Source organism: Panthera onca, chromosome A3, assembly GCF_046562875.1.
Source record: "Panthera onca isolate mPanOnc1 chromosome A3, mPanOnc1 haplotype 2, whole genome shotgun sequence".
Classification (NCBI taxonomy): Eukaryota; Metazoa; Chordata; class Mammalia; order Carnivora; family Felidae; genus Panthera; species Panthera onca.
Genome location: NC_138341.1, coordinates 109,661,166 through 109,675,469, shown reverse-complemented (window position 1 = coordinate 109,675,469; position 14,304 = coordinate 109,661,166). Strand labels below are relative to the sequence as shown.

At 54.1% G+C, this 14,304-nt stretch overlaps 1 protein-coding gene across 6 annotated transcripts in view; it reads left to right on the top strand.

Moving 5' to 3' along the window:
* The window catches only part of SMOX (spermine oxidase), a 49,608-nt gene that overhangs the window by 16,070 nt on the left and 19,234 nt on the right, over positions 1 to 14,304 (top strand). For all 6 annotated transcript variants that reach the window (XR_013554573.1, XR_013554572.2, XM_060613136.2 and 3 more), the window contains exons 2-3: positions 9,547 to 9,780; positions 13,046 to 13,272. Coding sequence is in view for 4 of the 6 variants with exons in the window: in XM_060613136.2 (XP_060469119.1) it covers positions 9,573 to 9,780; positions 13,046 to 13,272 (435 nt within the window). In the remaining 2 variants the exon portion in view is untranslated. The remainder of the gene's footprint in view (positions 1 to 9,546; positions 9,781 to 13,045; positions 13,273 to 14,304) is intronic.

Here is a 14,304-nt window from a genome sequence, read left to right as displayed (position 1 = left end):
GTCTGGAACTCACGAACTGCGAGATCATGACCTAAGGTGGAGTCGGATGCTCCACTGACTGAGCTACCCAGGTGTCCTGAAGCAGGCACTGTCTATCCTCATTGGGTTAGGTCACTCATCTAATAAGTCACAAAGATTCAAACCATTGGCATTAAAAAACAAGTGATCTGATCCCAGGGAGAACCTATATGCAAACCATGATGCTAGAACATGTTCTCAAAAGAGGGGACTGTTTACTAAGCTAGGTCATCAAGTGAACCATAGGAAAGTGTGTTTTTGTGATTGTGATTGTGTGTGTGTGTGTGTGTGTGTGTGTGTGAGAGAGAGAGAGAGAGAGAGAGAGAGAGAGAGAGAGAGAGAAAGTAGGGGAGGAAGGAAAGTAGGGGAGAGAGAGGAAGTAGGGGAAGGGAAGCGGGGAGGGAGGTAAGTGTTTCTTCCTGGGGTTCCCCAAGGGCCATAGTGATTTGGGTGCCTCAGAACAGGACTGGTGCCTTGTTCTTGAAGCTAATTTTCTCTCAGGTTCAGCCCTTGTAGGAGAACTTCCTCTCAGAGGAGTGTCTCTGTGAGCACCATCTCCCTTCAGGCCCACTCTGCCCACAGCCTGCTCTGCTCACCAAGGGCAGCCCTGCACCAGCGTGGTCCCTAGGACAGCGATCAGTGGTCCTTACACATGTGGTAAGGACCACACACAGTGGTCTCTTACACATGTGTGCTTGATGACTTCCTGGAGGGGGACTCAGAGTTTGGGTGTCAGGTCCTGCTCGGAGGGAGGAAATCCAGGCCTTGGGGTCTTATCCTGAGGGCTGCTGAAGCGAGCCAGAATGAGACCTGTGCCTTTAGGACTTTGCTGGGAGACCCTGGAAGCCGGCCAATAGGGTCTGGGGTCCGGGCTAGCCTCACTCCGGGCAAGGGTGATTATTCCCATTTTATTATTCCCATTTTACAGATGGGAAAAGTGAGGCTCAAAAGTGAGGCTCAAGTGCTAATGGACTCTCCCAAGGCCTCACTGGTTGGGGGCAGAGGCGGCTGTCTGGGTAATTTCATCTTCTCCAGGAGCATCTAGGAGTCCACAGTCCACATCTCAGACCCCTGACCTCTCCTTGGGCCGAAGAGGCACGGGGTTTGCTTGCACCTGAAAGTTCTGGGATCTGAGGGGAAGAAGATGGGCCCTGCTGGCACAGAGCTGGCTGCCTCCCTGGCCAGAGAGGATGTTTGCCTGCGGTCACGCACAAAAATGGGAACCCAGGGCATGGGGGATGAGGAGCGGGGGTCGGAGGTGGAAGCTGAGCCGGTCGGGCTGGCCCAGATTTGGAGAGGTTCATGGCCGAGTGTTTAGAAGTGGTCATGACTGGCCCCTGACCTGATCTACGATCAGAGTGTGAGCCACTCACTTACTTGTGCTCAGGGTGAGATCTCTAGGGTGGAGTGTGGGACAAAGCTGTTTCAGTGTGACTGTGGGGGCAGGAATGTGGTCTGGGGCTCCGCCCTGGCCCATCTCTACCTGTTTCCCTCTGGCTACACAGTCGTGGAGGCTGCCTGCCGGCTGAGCGTTAGGCCCATCAGAAACACTCTACCCTTTCTCTGGCTTCCTTCCATGCTTGCTTCCCCTCCTCCACCCCCAGCGAGGCTTCTAGCCTGGGCTGGGTTATCTCCAAGGCCTGTCTCTGTAGGCGGCTATAAACTGGGGTCCTGGAACCATCCTCCTGGGTCCAGGGAGCATCAAGGGAAGTAGGGGTGGGGACACAGAGCTCACCTTTCCAGGAATGCCCTTCCCTCCTGCCTGCCAGTGCCTGTGTGGGCCGTGCCATTGGCTCTGTCCCCCCATACACCAAGTCAAGGGCTGCCTCTCTCCATGCAGGATGCAGTATAGGCTTCCCGCTTCTTTTCTGAAAAGGCTTACAAAGACTTTTAAAGTTGCGCTTTTAGGGACTTGACTTTATGCATCTAGTTGTGAGGAGGAGATGTGGGTAACAAAGACATTGTGCTGGGAGAGAAGTCTGAGTGCCAGGACGGAAGATGGGGCCCCCAGAGCCCCTTGCCCACGTGGGCCTGTGGCAGCCAGAGAACATTGCTGGTGGGTGGGCTCTGTGGAATGAGGCTCCCACGCCTTCCCTTTTATGAGCTTGGGGTTGCCTAATGACCATTGTCTCTGATACCCGACCCTCCAGAACTGGGTAGGATGTAGGCTGACTCAGAGTTGGGGCCAGTCAAACACAGGCTGTCCATGCACTCTGATTGATGTCAGGGTTAAGGTCTGGTCTGATACTAGGGTTGCAGCCATAGGCTGAGGCCTGGGTCTGAGCTCAGATGCTGACTGGGGTTCTTCTATAAGTGAGATGGAGTCCTGGGTCCCAGGTGAAGCCCCTGTACTGGTTTCTTCAGGGGTCTTCTTCCCTCTCCTGCTGTCTCAGAGGTGGGCCTGCTAGGTGCTGTCTCATTTACTCCTCCCAGCTGTCCTACCAGGTAGAGGTCCCTATGCCCATTTTACAGATGGGAAAGCTGGAAGACTAAAGGAGGCCGTTAAGCATCAGATGGGCTTCAACCAGTGTGTCCAGGAGGTGGGGTACAGATGCTGTGTCTTTGGGCTAAGTTCAGAGGTGTTGGCCGGGTGGGACCCAGAGAAGGGAACCCACTAGTCCAGGTCACCTGGTAAGGAAAAGACTGAGCCGGGGCCTGAACCCGGGTGTCTGGGCTCCCAGGCTGCCCTTGCCCTGTCCCCATGCTTATGCCCTCTCACTGCCCACCCTCATGCCCCTGTGGCTGGCCAGGCTTGGCCCAGCAGCCCAGCCTCTTTCACTTCCTGGCTGGCTGGCCAGGGTGAGGAGGGCTGGGGAGGGTCTGGTGGGGAGGAGTTCGGGCCCAGCCCCTCCCTGGGGTTGAGGAGTGGGAGGGGCCTCACATGCAGACACAGAGCCCCTTTGTCTCCGTGGCTGTGCAAAGCAGCTGGTCTGGGATTTCTGGGCATTTTTTACATTTGAAGAATAATTGCATTGTCTGGGGGGCCCAGGAGAATCCAAATCCCTCCCCAGACCTGCCAGGCAGTCCAAAGAGATTCCCCTGGGCCAGCCCCCCAGCTTCCCTGCCCCTCCCTCCCATCTGTTAGAAGCCTGAAGCAGAGAGGGGTCCCTCCAGGGAAACTGAGGTAGGGCTGCTGCCCTTGGGCACTAGTAGTATCTGTTCAGAGGAAAGGATTATAAGTCCCCAAAGTTGGTTAGGGGAGAGTGCAGGTGGCCCCCAGAGCCCTGGGTAGGGCTCCTGTGAGGAAGCATGGGGCTTGGAGGTGGGAAGTGGAGCGCTTCGGCTGGAGGAGGCTGGATCCTAAAGGGTGAGGTGAGGTGAGCTGGGTGTGCTAGCTGCCTTGGCCGTCTTCTTGTCCTCTGGGAAATGGGTTGCTCAGAATGAGGTGACCTTGAGAAAAAGACAGGCAGACACATTTGAGAGTAGTAGCCTGTGTTTAATTTTTTTTTTGTAACATTTTTTTTTCCATTTTTGAGACACAGAGAGAGACAGAGTGCTAGCGGGGGAGGGACAGAGGTCAGAAGACACAGAATCCGAAGCAGGCTCCAGGCTCTGAGCTGTCAGCACAGAGCCCGATGCGGGGCTCAAACCGAGAAACCGTGAGATCATGACTTGAGCTGAAGTCGGACACTTAATCGACTGAGCCACCCAGACACCCCAAGAGTAGGCTGTGTTTAGAGGGGAGCCAAGGATGGGTAGAGTTTTTTTGTTTCTTGTGAAGGCTGACTTTGGGAGGGGGTGGGGCACCTGGGAAGTTGGCCCTTTGTGGCAGCCCGTATTTTGTTATAGTGGCTGCTGTTGGGGAGGGAAGTGACCTGCCGATTGAAGTGAGCTGAAGTGCACTCCAGCCTGAGGCGGAAGGGGCGCCCTGCAGTGAACTGGGCTACTGACCCTTCCTTGCAGTTCACTCCCAGGGCTTGGGGGCCGGGGAGAGTCACCCAGTGTAGCCTGGGACCACGCCCTGCTCCGTGACTGTGGGGCTGCAGCCTCATTACGGAATAACAGACAATAGGATTTCTTGGGGTGAGATGTCCATGCTTGGGGAACGGAAGAAGGACGGGGGTGGGGACGTGGGGGATCACTGCAGAGCCCAGCCAGTGGAAGGAACTCCCCTTTCCAGGGTGCTTCAAGAAAGGTCAGTGGGAGCAGGCCTTGCTGGTGGGTCCAACAACATACAGCCGTGCAGTCACACAGCTGCATAACCAATACTCCGTACAAGGGTGTGCGTGTCAAGAGAATCCAGAGCTGGCTTCTGTGACATGTGTGAGAGAGGGATATTTCCTATGAGGCCTTCAGTGGGCAGTGCCGGGGATCCCAAGACTTTAGTGAAGTTGGGGTGTGTGTGTGTGTGTGTGTGTGTGTGTGTGTGTGTGTGTGTGTGTGTTTGGGGGCATCTGAGTGAGAATTGAAGCCAGAAAGGTCAGCTGAGTCCAGAGGGCAAAGGGCCGATATGCCGAGGCCTTCCCTATGCCTGGTACACGGTTAGCTCAGTGAATTGCTGGGTTACGTTCCTGGTCTATGAGAGGCCTGGGCGTGACTTGGGGCAGGCCCAGCAATTCTCTAGGGGTACAGTTCAGATGGAGGAGGCAGGGGTGTGTGGGGGGAAACTGAGGGGAGAGGCGACAGTGATTCTGGGGGGTTGACATGGCTTGACCTGATGGATAAGGGCAGGTCTTCCTGTGAGGATGCATTCAGCTTTGAGCCTTGGGACCGCTTGGCAGTCCTGTGGTTTTAATCATGATGGGGAAGCACAAGAAGATGCCTGGTGCCCCCTGCTCAGTACTGGGCATTTCCAAGAGGGGGTCAGCAGTCGGAGGCCAGGACTAAAGTACGTCTCTGGTATTTGGCAATTGGAGGCGCTTCTTGGAGGGTAAATTTGAAGGTGATGATGCAACTGGTGGGGATGTTGAGAGAAGGTGGGGTGGGAAAGTGACAACGCCAACACCCATTTCTGTCGCCTCGCTTTCTCATCTTCATCCTTCTTTTTTGGGTGACCCTGCCAAAGGGATGGGGCCTTTCTTCCCTCTTTTCCTCTCTTCTGCTGCTGCCTTCTTTCCAGACTGGCTTCTTGGGCAGGTTCAGTCAGGGCAGTGGGCAGCAGGGGGAGGTGTTGGCTGGCAGGCCAGAGCAGAGGTTTGGGGGGAGGCAGTGGGGCATCTAGAGTGGGGGTGGGATACTCATGCCATGGCTGGCCTGATTTCTTGAAGCTACCAGGCTTGGCCTCTTTGGGCACATGGGAGCCCCAGGCTCCCACCCTCATTTTTCCATGGAAGCAGGAGCAAGAAGACAAGTGTCCGTTGCCCTGTGCCTCCCTCCTCCCCCTCCCTGTCCCCCCCCCCCCCCCCCCCCTGCCTGGCTGAGCCAGCACTTTTTTCTTCTCTCCTTTATCTGCTCAAAAAGTACAGGGTGTTCTGTTTCTCCTGTGCATACAGATCAAGGAGGATGTTATTTATTTATTTATTTCCCAAAGGCGAGAGAAGGACAGGCAGGCACCGAGGAGCATGAACTGATTCTTCTTCCTCAATAAGCCGGTTTCTCATAAAATTTAAAAAAAAAAAAAAAAAGCTGAAAGGAAAAGATGCCACAAATCAACAGAAAACAAGTTGCTTCTCACCCTCTCCTCTCCACCCTGGCTGGAGATAACAGCACTGGAAGGCCCAGTTCAGCGTTTCGCTGAGGGCCTGGCACGGAGTAGGCGTTCCTACACATGATTTTCTCTGTCCCTTTCAGTTTGGACTCCAGGGTGTGTTGGCTCCGTGTGTCCATATGGGGGGCCATGGGGCAGCTTTCTCAGCTCTCTGCCTTCTGTGGGCCCTGTGTAAGGCTTCTCTGACCCGTGGAAGGAACTGGCCTGTGGGATTCCTTGGGGGGGGGGGGGGAGGAGGTCATGGGTGCAGGTGACCCACATGGCCCTTGCTCATTACCTACTTTCACCCCTGTGCTGTTTGAGTGCAAGGTCTCTGATACATTGGGAACTCAGGGTCCTTTCTGTGTTCATCTTAAAGGCAACTGCCCACCTGCGTTCCCCACGGGGCATTTCTGAGCCTCCGTCCCAAGGCTCTCTGCTCAGAATTTAGTTATAGAACTTTACAAATGATTTTCACACTTGAGGCTCTTGAAAATATTGTCCGTCTTGCCACATCCGCATAAGGCCTTATTCGACTGTCACAACAATGTAGTGAGGACCAGCTGGCCACTTCTGAGGGTAGCCAGAAGTTCAGGTAGCCGGCTGGGGAGGCGCTGCGCCCCAAGTATCCTTTCCCCATAGCTTCCAGCTTCACTAGACCCCGGTTTCCAGACGGGGTGCCCCACGGGAACTAGAGGTTTTGTGAGGAGACTTCAGAGGGGAGTGGGTCCCTCCCAGTTTTATCCCAGTCACACCTGGAGCCCGCAGGAAATTTTCAAGAAGGGGTTGCACCAGTCAGGTTTGAGAACTGCGGCGGTCCCCTCCCCCCCCCCCCCCCTTTACTGTATAAGCAAGGCGGTTTTGGAGGGTGGCCCCGGCGGGGGGTGCTGATGGAGCCAGGACACCAGCACGCCGGCAGGGCCCCCCCCAGTCCTGGGGGTGAGGCACGCGGGCGGGGCGGGCGGCAGCGCCACGTCGCATCGCGGGGTGCCTGGCAGGTGGCGTCAGCGGCAGCGGCAGCTCCGAGCACCCAGTGTGTTTACCAACGTGACGCCACCCCGCGTCGTCTCGGCGACCCTTCCTCCCGCTGGCCGCCCTGGCCGCCGGGTGCAGGCAGCCACACCCTCCCCTCTAAATTTAGTCCACCGGAAGGAGAACCTGGGGGCGGGGAGGGTGGCAGGGCGCAGGGAGGAAAGGACCCAGGCCGCCCGACCCCGTGCTCCCAGACGCCCAAAGGAACCTCGCTGGAGGGAGCGGGGAAGGATAGGAGAGGGAACGGAGCTGCAGGGAGGAGGAAAGGCGGAGCCGCACCGCCTTCTCCTGGAAGGGGGCGGGGAGCCCCGGCCTCCAGCGGAGACTCGGCCTCGGAGGGCTCTGGGCCGCGGGCGCCACCTTCCGGCCGTCTAGGGAACTGCCCGGGCACCCAGGCGGTCGGCCTGGGTCTGGGGGTTTGCCTGGAATTTGGGGGCAGGAGTGGGGGGACAGGCCCGTCCAAGCCCAGGTGCCCAGGTATGGCGTCTGCCGGCGGAGTGGGTGGCGGGAGGCATGAGGAACAGCCCCAGAGTATTTAGAAAAAGACCCTCTTGCTAAGCCTATGATAAAGAGATGTTGAGGGGCGCCATTCAAGGTGGGGGAAGCTTTAATGATCAGACCAGATGTAAGAAGTCAGTATGTAGCTTGCTCGCTCCTTCCTTCCTTCTTCCTTCCTTCCTCTCCCTCCCTGCCTCCCTCCCTCCCTTTTTCTCTTCTCTCCCTCTCTTTCTTTATCTCTCATTCTCTTTCCTTCCTCCCTCCCTCTTTCTTTTTCTTTCTCTTTCTCTCTCCTGTCTCTTTCTCTTTCCTCCCTCCTTCTTTCTCTTTCTTCCCTCCCTCTTTCTTTTTTTCTCTTTCTCTGTCTCTTTCTCTTTCTTTCCTTCCTCTTTCTTTCTCTCTGTTTCTTTCTCGTCTCTTTCTCTCTCCTTCCTCCCTCTCTCCCTCCCTTTTTCCCTTCCTTTCTTTCCTCCTTCTCTCTGTTCCTCCCTCTTTCTTTTTCTTTCTTTTAATTTCTCTGTCTCTTTTTCTGTCTTGTCTCTTACTCTCTCCTGCCTTCTACCCTTCCTTCCTCCCTCCCACTCTTTCTTTCTCTCTCTCCCTTTCCTCCCTCCCTCCCTTCCTTTCTTCCTTTTCTTCTTCTCTCTCTCTTTCTTTCTCTCCTTCCTTCCTTCCTTCCTTCATCCCTTCCTTCCTTCCTCTCTTCCTTCCTTCCTGCCTGCCTGCCTGCCTGCCTTCCTTGCCAGGAATGAATATCTGAATGGTTACTGAGGTACACACACATACATATAAAAATGACACAAATCCTACCTGTCCAGGTCGGTGGATCTTTGTATGTATACTGTGTGGCCACCGTTCAGATCAAGATATATATTCCTTCCACCCCAGAAAGTTCCCTCCTGACTGTTTTCAGTTATTCTTCCCCCTGGTTCTGTTTATTGTTGAAGAATATGCATGAAAATGCTGCACATAGTGCAGAAGATTTATCCATTCTCCCGTGGTTGCTTCTGTTGTTTTGGCTCTTATAAATAAAGCTGCTATGAACATTCCTTAGCATGTGTGTTTGGTGGACTATGTCCTGCTTCTCTTGGGCGTATTCTGGGGGGTGGGGCTGCTGTGTCATTGGAAGGGTTATACTGAGCTTTGTTAGGTAGGGGAGACAGTTGTTTTATGTCCCCTGTCTGCTGCACTGCCCAGCAGCCACCTTCCAGACACCCTTCCTCCCCTGTTGTTAGTAGGTTCTACCACTGAACCCTCAGCAAAGACAACTGGAATCGAAGTTGCTTGGGTCAGGGAGGGAACAGAGACAGGATGAGAGCCGAGCGGCCCCTTGGGATGGCCCACAGGCACCTTGGGGCCCTCGTGGTCACTCTGGGAATAGGCGGTAGCCTCTCCCAGCACTGGGGCGATTCAGGGACCCCCCTTGGCTGCCTAGCCATCAGCTCCCTGGTCTGGCGTCTCTGAACAAGCTGGCTTAGTGTAACTGTCAATTTGATGTCTGGCCTCTGGTGCCATGGGTCCTCACAGTCCACCGTTTCCTGGGCTCCTTGCTGCTTTGCGGTGACTGAGGGGCTGGGTGGCTGGGGGAAAACAACCAGAGAACTACCCGGAATAGCAGAGGCTCGTCCGATACCGGCCTCGTGGCACTTTCTGGGGGGAGGGCGGGACTATGTCCTGCCCACCAAATTGCCACTTCATTCACGCTGTGAAAGACTAACAGAAAGCTAGAGGAGGAGAGAAGGGGCAAAGGAGAAAGAATGCCAGGGAAGAGCCACGCACGGGAGGGAAAGTAGAGGGTCCAGCGCTGTGTGTGCAAGTGTCCTGCGGTCTGTGTGAGCATCTTGGGGTCTGTGTGAGCATCCTGCGGTCTGTGTGAGTATCCTGGGGTCCGTGTGAGCATCCTGTCGTCTGTGTGGGCATCTGGGATTGGTGTGAGCTGGACCACAGCAGCCGTGTCAGAGCGAGCTTGTTCAGGGTCAGCAGTGTCAATAGTTTCTCTTGAATTTGGTCTTTTTGGGTCATCACCTTCCTGGCTGGCTCTAGTCTCAGCCTTGGGGAATAGGCAGTGTGCCTACCAGGTTGGGGGTGGGATTGACGGATCCCAGGGGCTTAGGGTGGTTTCCCAGCAGTCCTGCTTGCCGGCGGGGGCCCACAGTGCATATTTTCTACCTCTCTCCTTCCCTCTGTCTGTCCTCCTCCTTGCCACATCCTTTGGAGATGGCTCCTCTTGTCCAGGTCTCCGGAAGAGCAGGAGGGCTCAAGGAGGTCCCCCCCTCCCCCGCCCCCTTGAGGGCAGAGCTCATGAGTGTCCCATGGGACAGGTGGGAAGTGAAGGCAGAGCAGGTAAGCTGTGACACCCCTGCCCCCTGCAGGTTCCTAGGAGGCCAGTGCGGACGGTATGCAAAGTTGTGAATCCAGTGGCGACAGTGCGAATGACCCTCTCAGTCGTGGCCTACGGAGAAGGGGACAGCCTCGCGTGGTGGTGATCGGCGCTGGCTTGGCTGGCCTGGCTGCGGCCAAAGCACTTCTGGAGCAGGGCTTCACGGATGTCACTGTGCTCGAGGCTTCCACCTGCATCGGAGGCCGCGTGCAGAGCGTGAAACTCGGTAAGTTTCCCCCCTCCACCCACGCCAAGGTCACCTTTTGTCCTTCAGTGCTCTGGCCCTGCCTCAAATCTCATTATTTTGGTTTTTCCCTGGGATAAGTGGGCCTTTGCCAGAAGCTTCCTTTGCCCTCTGAGCAACCCTCTGAGGTGGGCAAGATGGGGCTCTGGCCTTCGTGTTTGGAACATGACCTAGAGTTCAAGTGTTTAGGAAGGAAAGGACACCCAGGCCAGTGTCTCGGCAGTGGGTGGACCAGTTTCTGCTTCACAAGAAGAGTAATTCTGTAAGTTCTTATTAGTCATTACCTCTTGAGTGTGAATTAACATATCATGACTGAGAGCTAGTCTTGGGACAGTAGGAGCTCAGGGCAGCAGAGTGGTTGGGACTTGGGGCCTCCTTGTGGGTCATGGGCAGATCTTAGCATTGCCTGGGAAGATGATCTGTCCAGGTTACAGAGTAATGAGGCCTCTGGAGAAAGCCTCCAGGTAAGAGACTTTCCCCAGGACTGGGCAGATTTTACCAGGGGTGGGGGAATTGCCTGAAATGCAGCTGGAGGTCAGCACTTCCCAGCCAGGGGTCTGACCAATGAGAGACCGAGTGGGTAGGGAAGGGGCAGCTCCCATTGTGGTTCCTGAGTCTTGATAAGACATTCAGTGTATGATGCAGAAACAGAAGATGAGGACAAATGGCCTAGTCTCAGGGGTAGCTGACAGCTGAGACATGCCACGCATGGAACAGGCGGCAGGGTGAAGAGATGGGGTGCGGGAAGCTGCGAAGAAGCGTGATCTGGTGACCTGTTGGCGGTGGGGGCCTTCCTGACTTGGGGGACCTTGGGCAGACTTCAGGTGATGGGGAGAGTTGGGCAGGTAGCAGAAGGGGCCATACGCGTGGAGTGATGTATGTGATCAAGGCAGACTCCGCCAGGAGCGGGGAGAGCATGTCCTCGGGAGGGCGAATTTGTGTGTGTTGTGTGTGCAGACATACGGGGCTGAAACCAGGGGCGGACCTGCTACGATGTGAGGTGGTGGCTCTGAATCTCAGTGGTCGGGGCAGGCGTCGAGGGCCAGAAGCCCCAGGGACACTGGATGGTGCTGGTGCCCTTTGATGCAGGGGTGTCACAAGGATCGCAGTCATAGAGGGGCAGGCAGGCGAGGGCAGGAAATATCTCTCGACCAGGGCCTGCCCACCCCCCCTGTTGCAGAGCCTGGGGAATAGGGGTGGGGTGCTGAGTTTGCTGCCGACCTCAAGCTCCTCACCTCATTCCTGCTTTTGCCAAATGTCCGTCCAGGAAGGGTGCTGTCCCACGCCTGGATGTCACTGCCCAGTGACTGTGTGGTTTGGAGCTCCCTGCGTGCCCTGGGGAGGGTCCAGGCCCCTCCCCGAGGTCTCTTCCTCTCTTGGGAGCTCAAACCAGGCAAGACACTTTGGGGAACCCCAAGCCTGAGGAATTAAAGGAGGATTAGTAATAAATACTCTCAATGCCCACTAGGAACCCACTGGAAGCAGGGCACTGGGTTTTTAGTTTTTTGGTGCCATCCCATCTGCCCACCTTCTGGACAAAGGGACATACACGTTCCTGCATCTTCTCCCAGAGACCTCAGGAAATTCTGTCTCACTGGCGGTAGCACGAGGTTGACCGTTTTGTTCTCTTGCCTGCTGTTTGGCACATACATATATACAGGGCTATTTTTAGTAACTAGTGGTTTAATTAGAAACAGCCAGGAGAGGGGATGCACAAAAAAAGAATGGCCAGTTCCTGGGGTGAGGGGTGATTGTTGTCTGTTATGGCATATCAGATAACTATTGCTGCATAACAGATCACCCCAAAATGTAGTGGTTTACAGCAGTACCATTTTATTTACTTAAATTCAGTGGGTCGGGAATTTGGGCAGGACTCAGGCAGGTGGTTCTTTCACTGGTCTTGCCTGGAATCTCCCACTCGCCTGCAGTCATCCGGTGGCTTGACCGGGGCTGGTTTGTTTATGACAGCCTTACCCATTTGTCTGGTGGTTGGCACTGGCTTTTTGGCTGGGCCACATGTCTCCAACAGGGTAAACCTCTCCATGGTGGTCACATTCTAAGAGTGTGAAAGTGGAAGCCACAAGATCTCTTGAGGCCTGGGCTCGGAAGCCGCAGACATCACTTTCACTGCATTCTGTTAATCAAAGCAAGTCACAGGGCCAGCCCCGATGCAAGGGGTAGGGAAATGGACTCTACCTCCTGATGGGAGGACTGGCAAGGTCACGTTGCAAAGGGCTATGTGTACAAGGACAGAGGAGGAATTATTGTGACTGTCTCAGCAAAAAACTTAACTGCACATGATATCTTGACTCAGCCCTCCAAAACAAAACAAAACACCAAAAAATGTTCCTCTCTCTTCCCCTTGCTTTGCTTCAACTTCCTTGGGAACTAGGCAGGGAAGGAGACAATGTGCCACCATCCCTACAGCATCGGAAGAGGAAACTGAGGCCCAGGCACAGAGGCAGCTTTCCTCAGAGCATCTGGTACCTTGGCTCTGGATGGGATGGTAGGACCAGCACCAGCTCTAGCCCTGTCCCAACTTGGGTCCAGGAGTTGCCCCCTGCCCTAGACAGACTCCTGGGGTTCTGCCACCTAAGGTGTTTCTGCCTTAGGAAGACAGAGTTTAGTTTTCTCTGGAAGTCTATTTGAGACTGCCTTCAGGAGGAGTCTTCCAACCTGGAATGTTTGCCCTCCCTCCTCTGCCTCAGACTGAGCTGGGAGGGGGGCCACTTTTTGTCTGGGATCGGGGCTTAGACTCCGGGACCATTGGAGAATGTTGAGGAATTGGGGTAAGGTCAGATGAGGACCTTGGGCCAGAGGACCTCAGGTAACCTCTCTCCCCTCACTGGGACCACTGTACCCTCAGCTGCCCACACAGTATCTCCTGAGGGAGAGCCATCAATGAAAAAGGAGGGCTCAGTGTCTGGTGTTGTGTTAGACAAAGGTGGGATGGAAAAGCAGAGCCTTGTAACTAGTCCAGTGAAGCGACTCTGGGGGCAAATCACAAAAGCATTCAGGGTGGCAGTTATCTCAGCTGTAAAGTGGAATCCATTTTGTGCCACATGTAGTTTCCCCTGGGAGCTTTTCACTGAAGACTTTGGTTGGTTGCCAGATAGGGGCCTAATTCCCCTTCCTGCTCTGTTGAGGGGATGGAAGGATCCTCTTGGAGGAAGAAGGCTGAGGCAGTGTTCTGGCCCTCTGTGAAGAAGTCCCTGCCCCTCTAAGGGCCTGTTGTTGTCACCGTCAGGACACGCCACCTTTGAGTTGGGAGCCACCTGGATCCATGGCTCCCATGGGAATCCCATCTATCATCTAGCAGAAGCCAATGGCCTTCTGGAAGAGACAACTGATGGGGAGCGCAGCGTGGGCCGTATCAGCCTCTACTCCAAGAATGGCGTGGCCTGCTACCTCACCAACCGTGGCCACAGGATCCCCAAGGACGTGGTTGAGGAATTCAGTGATTTATACAACGAGGTGAGGTGTTAGCAGGGCAGCTGGACCCTTGGGTGTGGGAGGCGGGGAGCACGCCGGCAGTGTGGGGGGAGTTGAGTGCCTGCTGGGGTCTTCTATGATCCTGGTTATGTCTTTGCACACTCTCTGGGCCCCGTATTTGGAAAAGCAGGACAATTTGAGGACAGGATGAAGGTGAGGGGTGGAGAAGTACGAGGTAAGAAGTCACTGATACAGATGATTACATATGTCTTCAGAAAAGCCTTAAGCACCTTTTATTAGATTTATTACTGGGTACTTGGGTAGTGATTGTTGTTGTTGTTGCTTTTGGATACTCTTTTAAGTTGTAATTTTTTAAAACTTTATTTTCTGGGGCACCTGGGTGGCTCAGACGGTTAAGTGTCCAGCTTCAGCTCAGGCCGTGCTCTCACGGTTCATCAGTTTGAGCCCCACAGTACGGAGCCTGCTTGGGACTCTCTCTGCCCTTGCCCCACTCGCACTCTTTCTCTCTTTTATTTTATTTTATTTATTTTTTTTTTTCAACGTTTTTTTTTTATTTTATTTTTGGGACAGAGAGAGAGACAGAGCATGAACGGGGGAGGGGCAGAGAGAGAGGGAGACACAGAATCGGAAACAGGCTCCAGGCTCCGAGCCATCAGCCCAGAGCCTGACGCGGGGCTCGAACTCACGGACCGCGAGATCGTGACCTGGCTGAAGTCGGACGCTTAACCGACTGCGCCACCCAGGCGCCCCTCTTTCTCTCTTTTAAAATAAATAAATAAACTTAAAAAAACAAAAAACAAAAAACAAAAAAACCCTTTATTTTCAATTTTTTCCCAATGTATAGAACTATAACTGATTATATTACATGTTGATTTTAGCTATCTTGATGAAGTATTATTTTAATGCTAATATTATATCTATTAACATATTATTTTAATTTATATTCTAATAATATTTTAGAATTTTATGTATATAATACTATACCAAAACATGAGAATTTTTTCTTTCTATTAACATATTATTTTAATTTATATTCTAATAGTATTTTAGAAT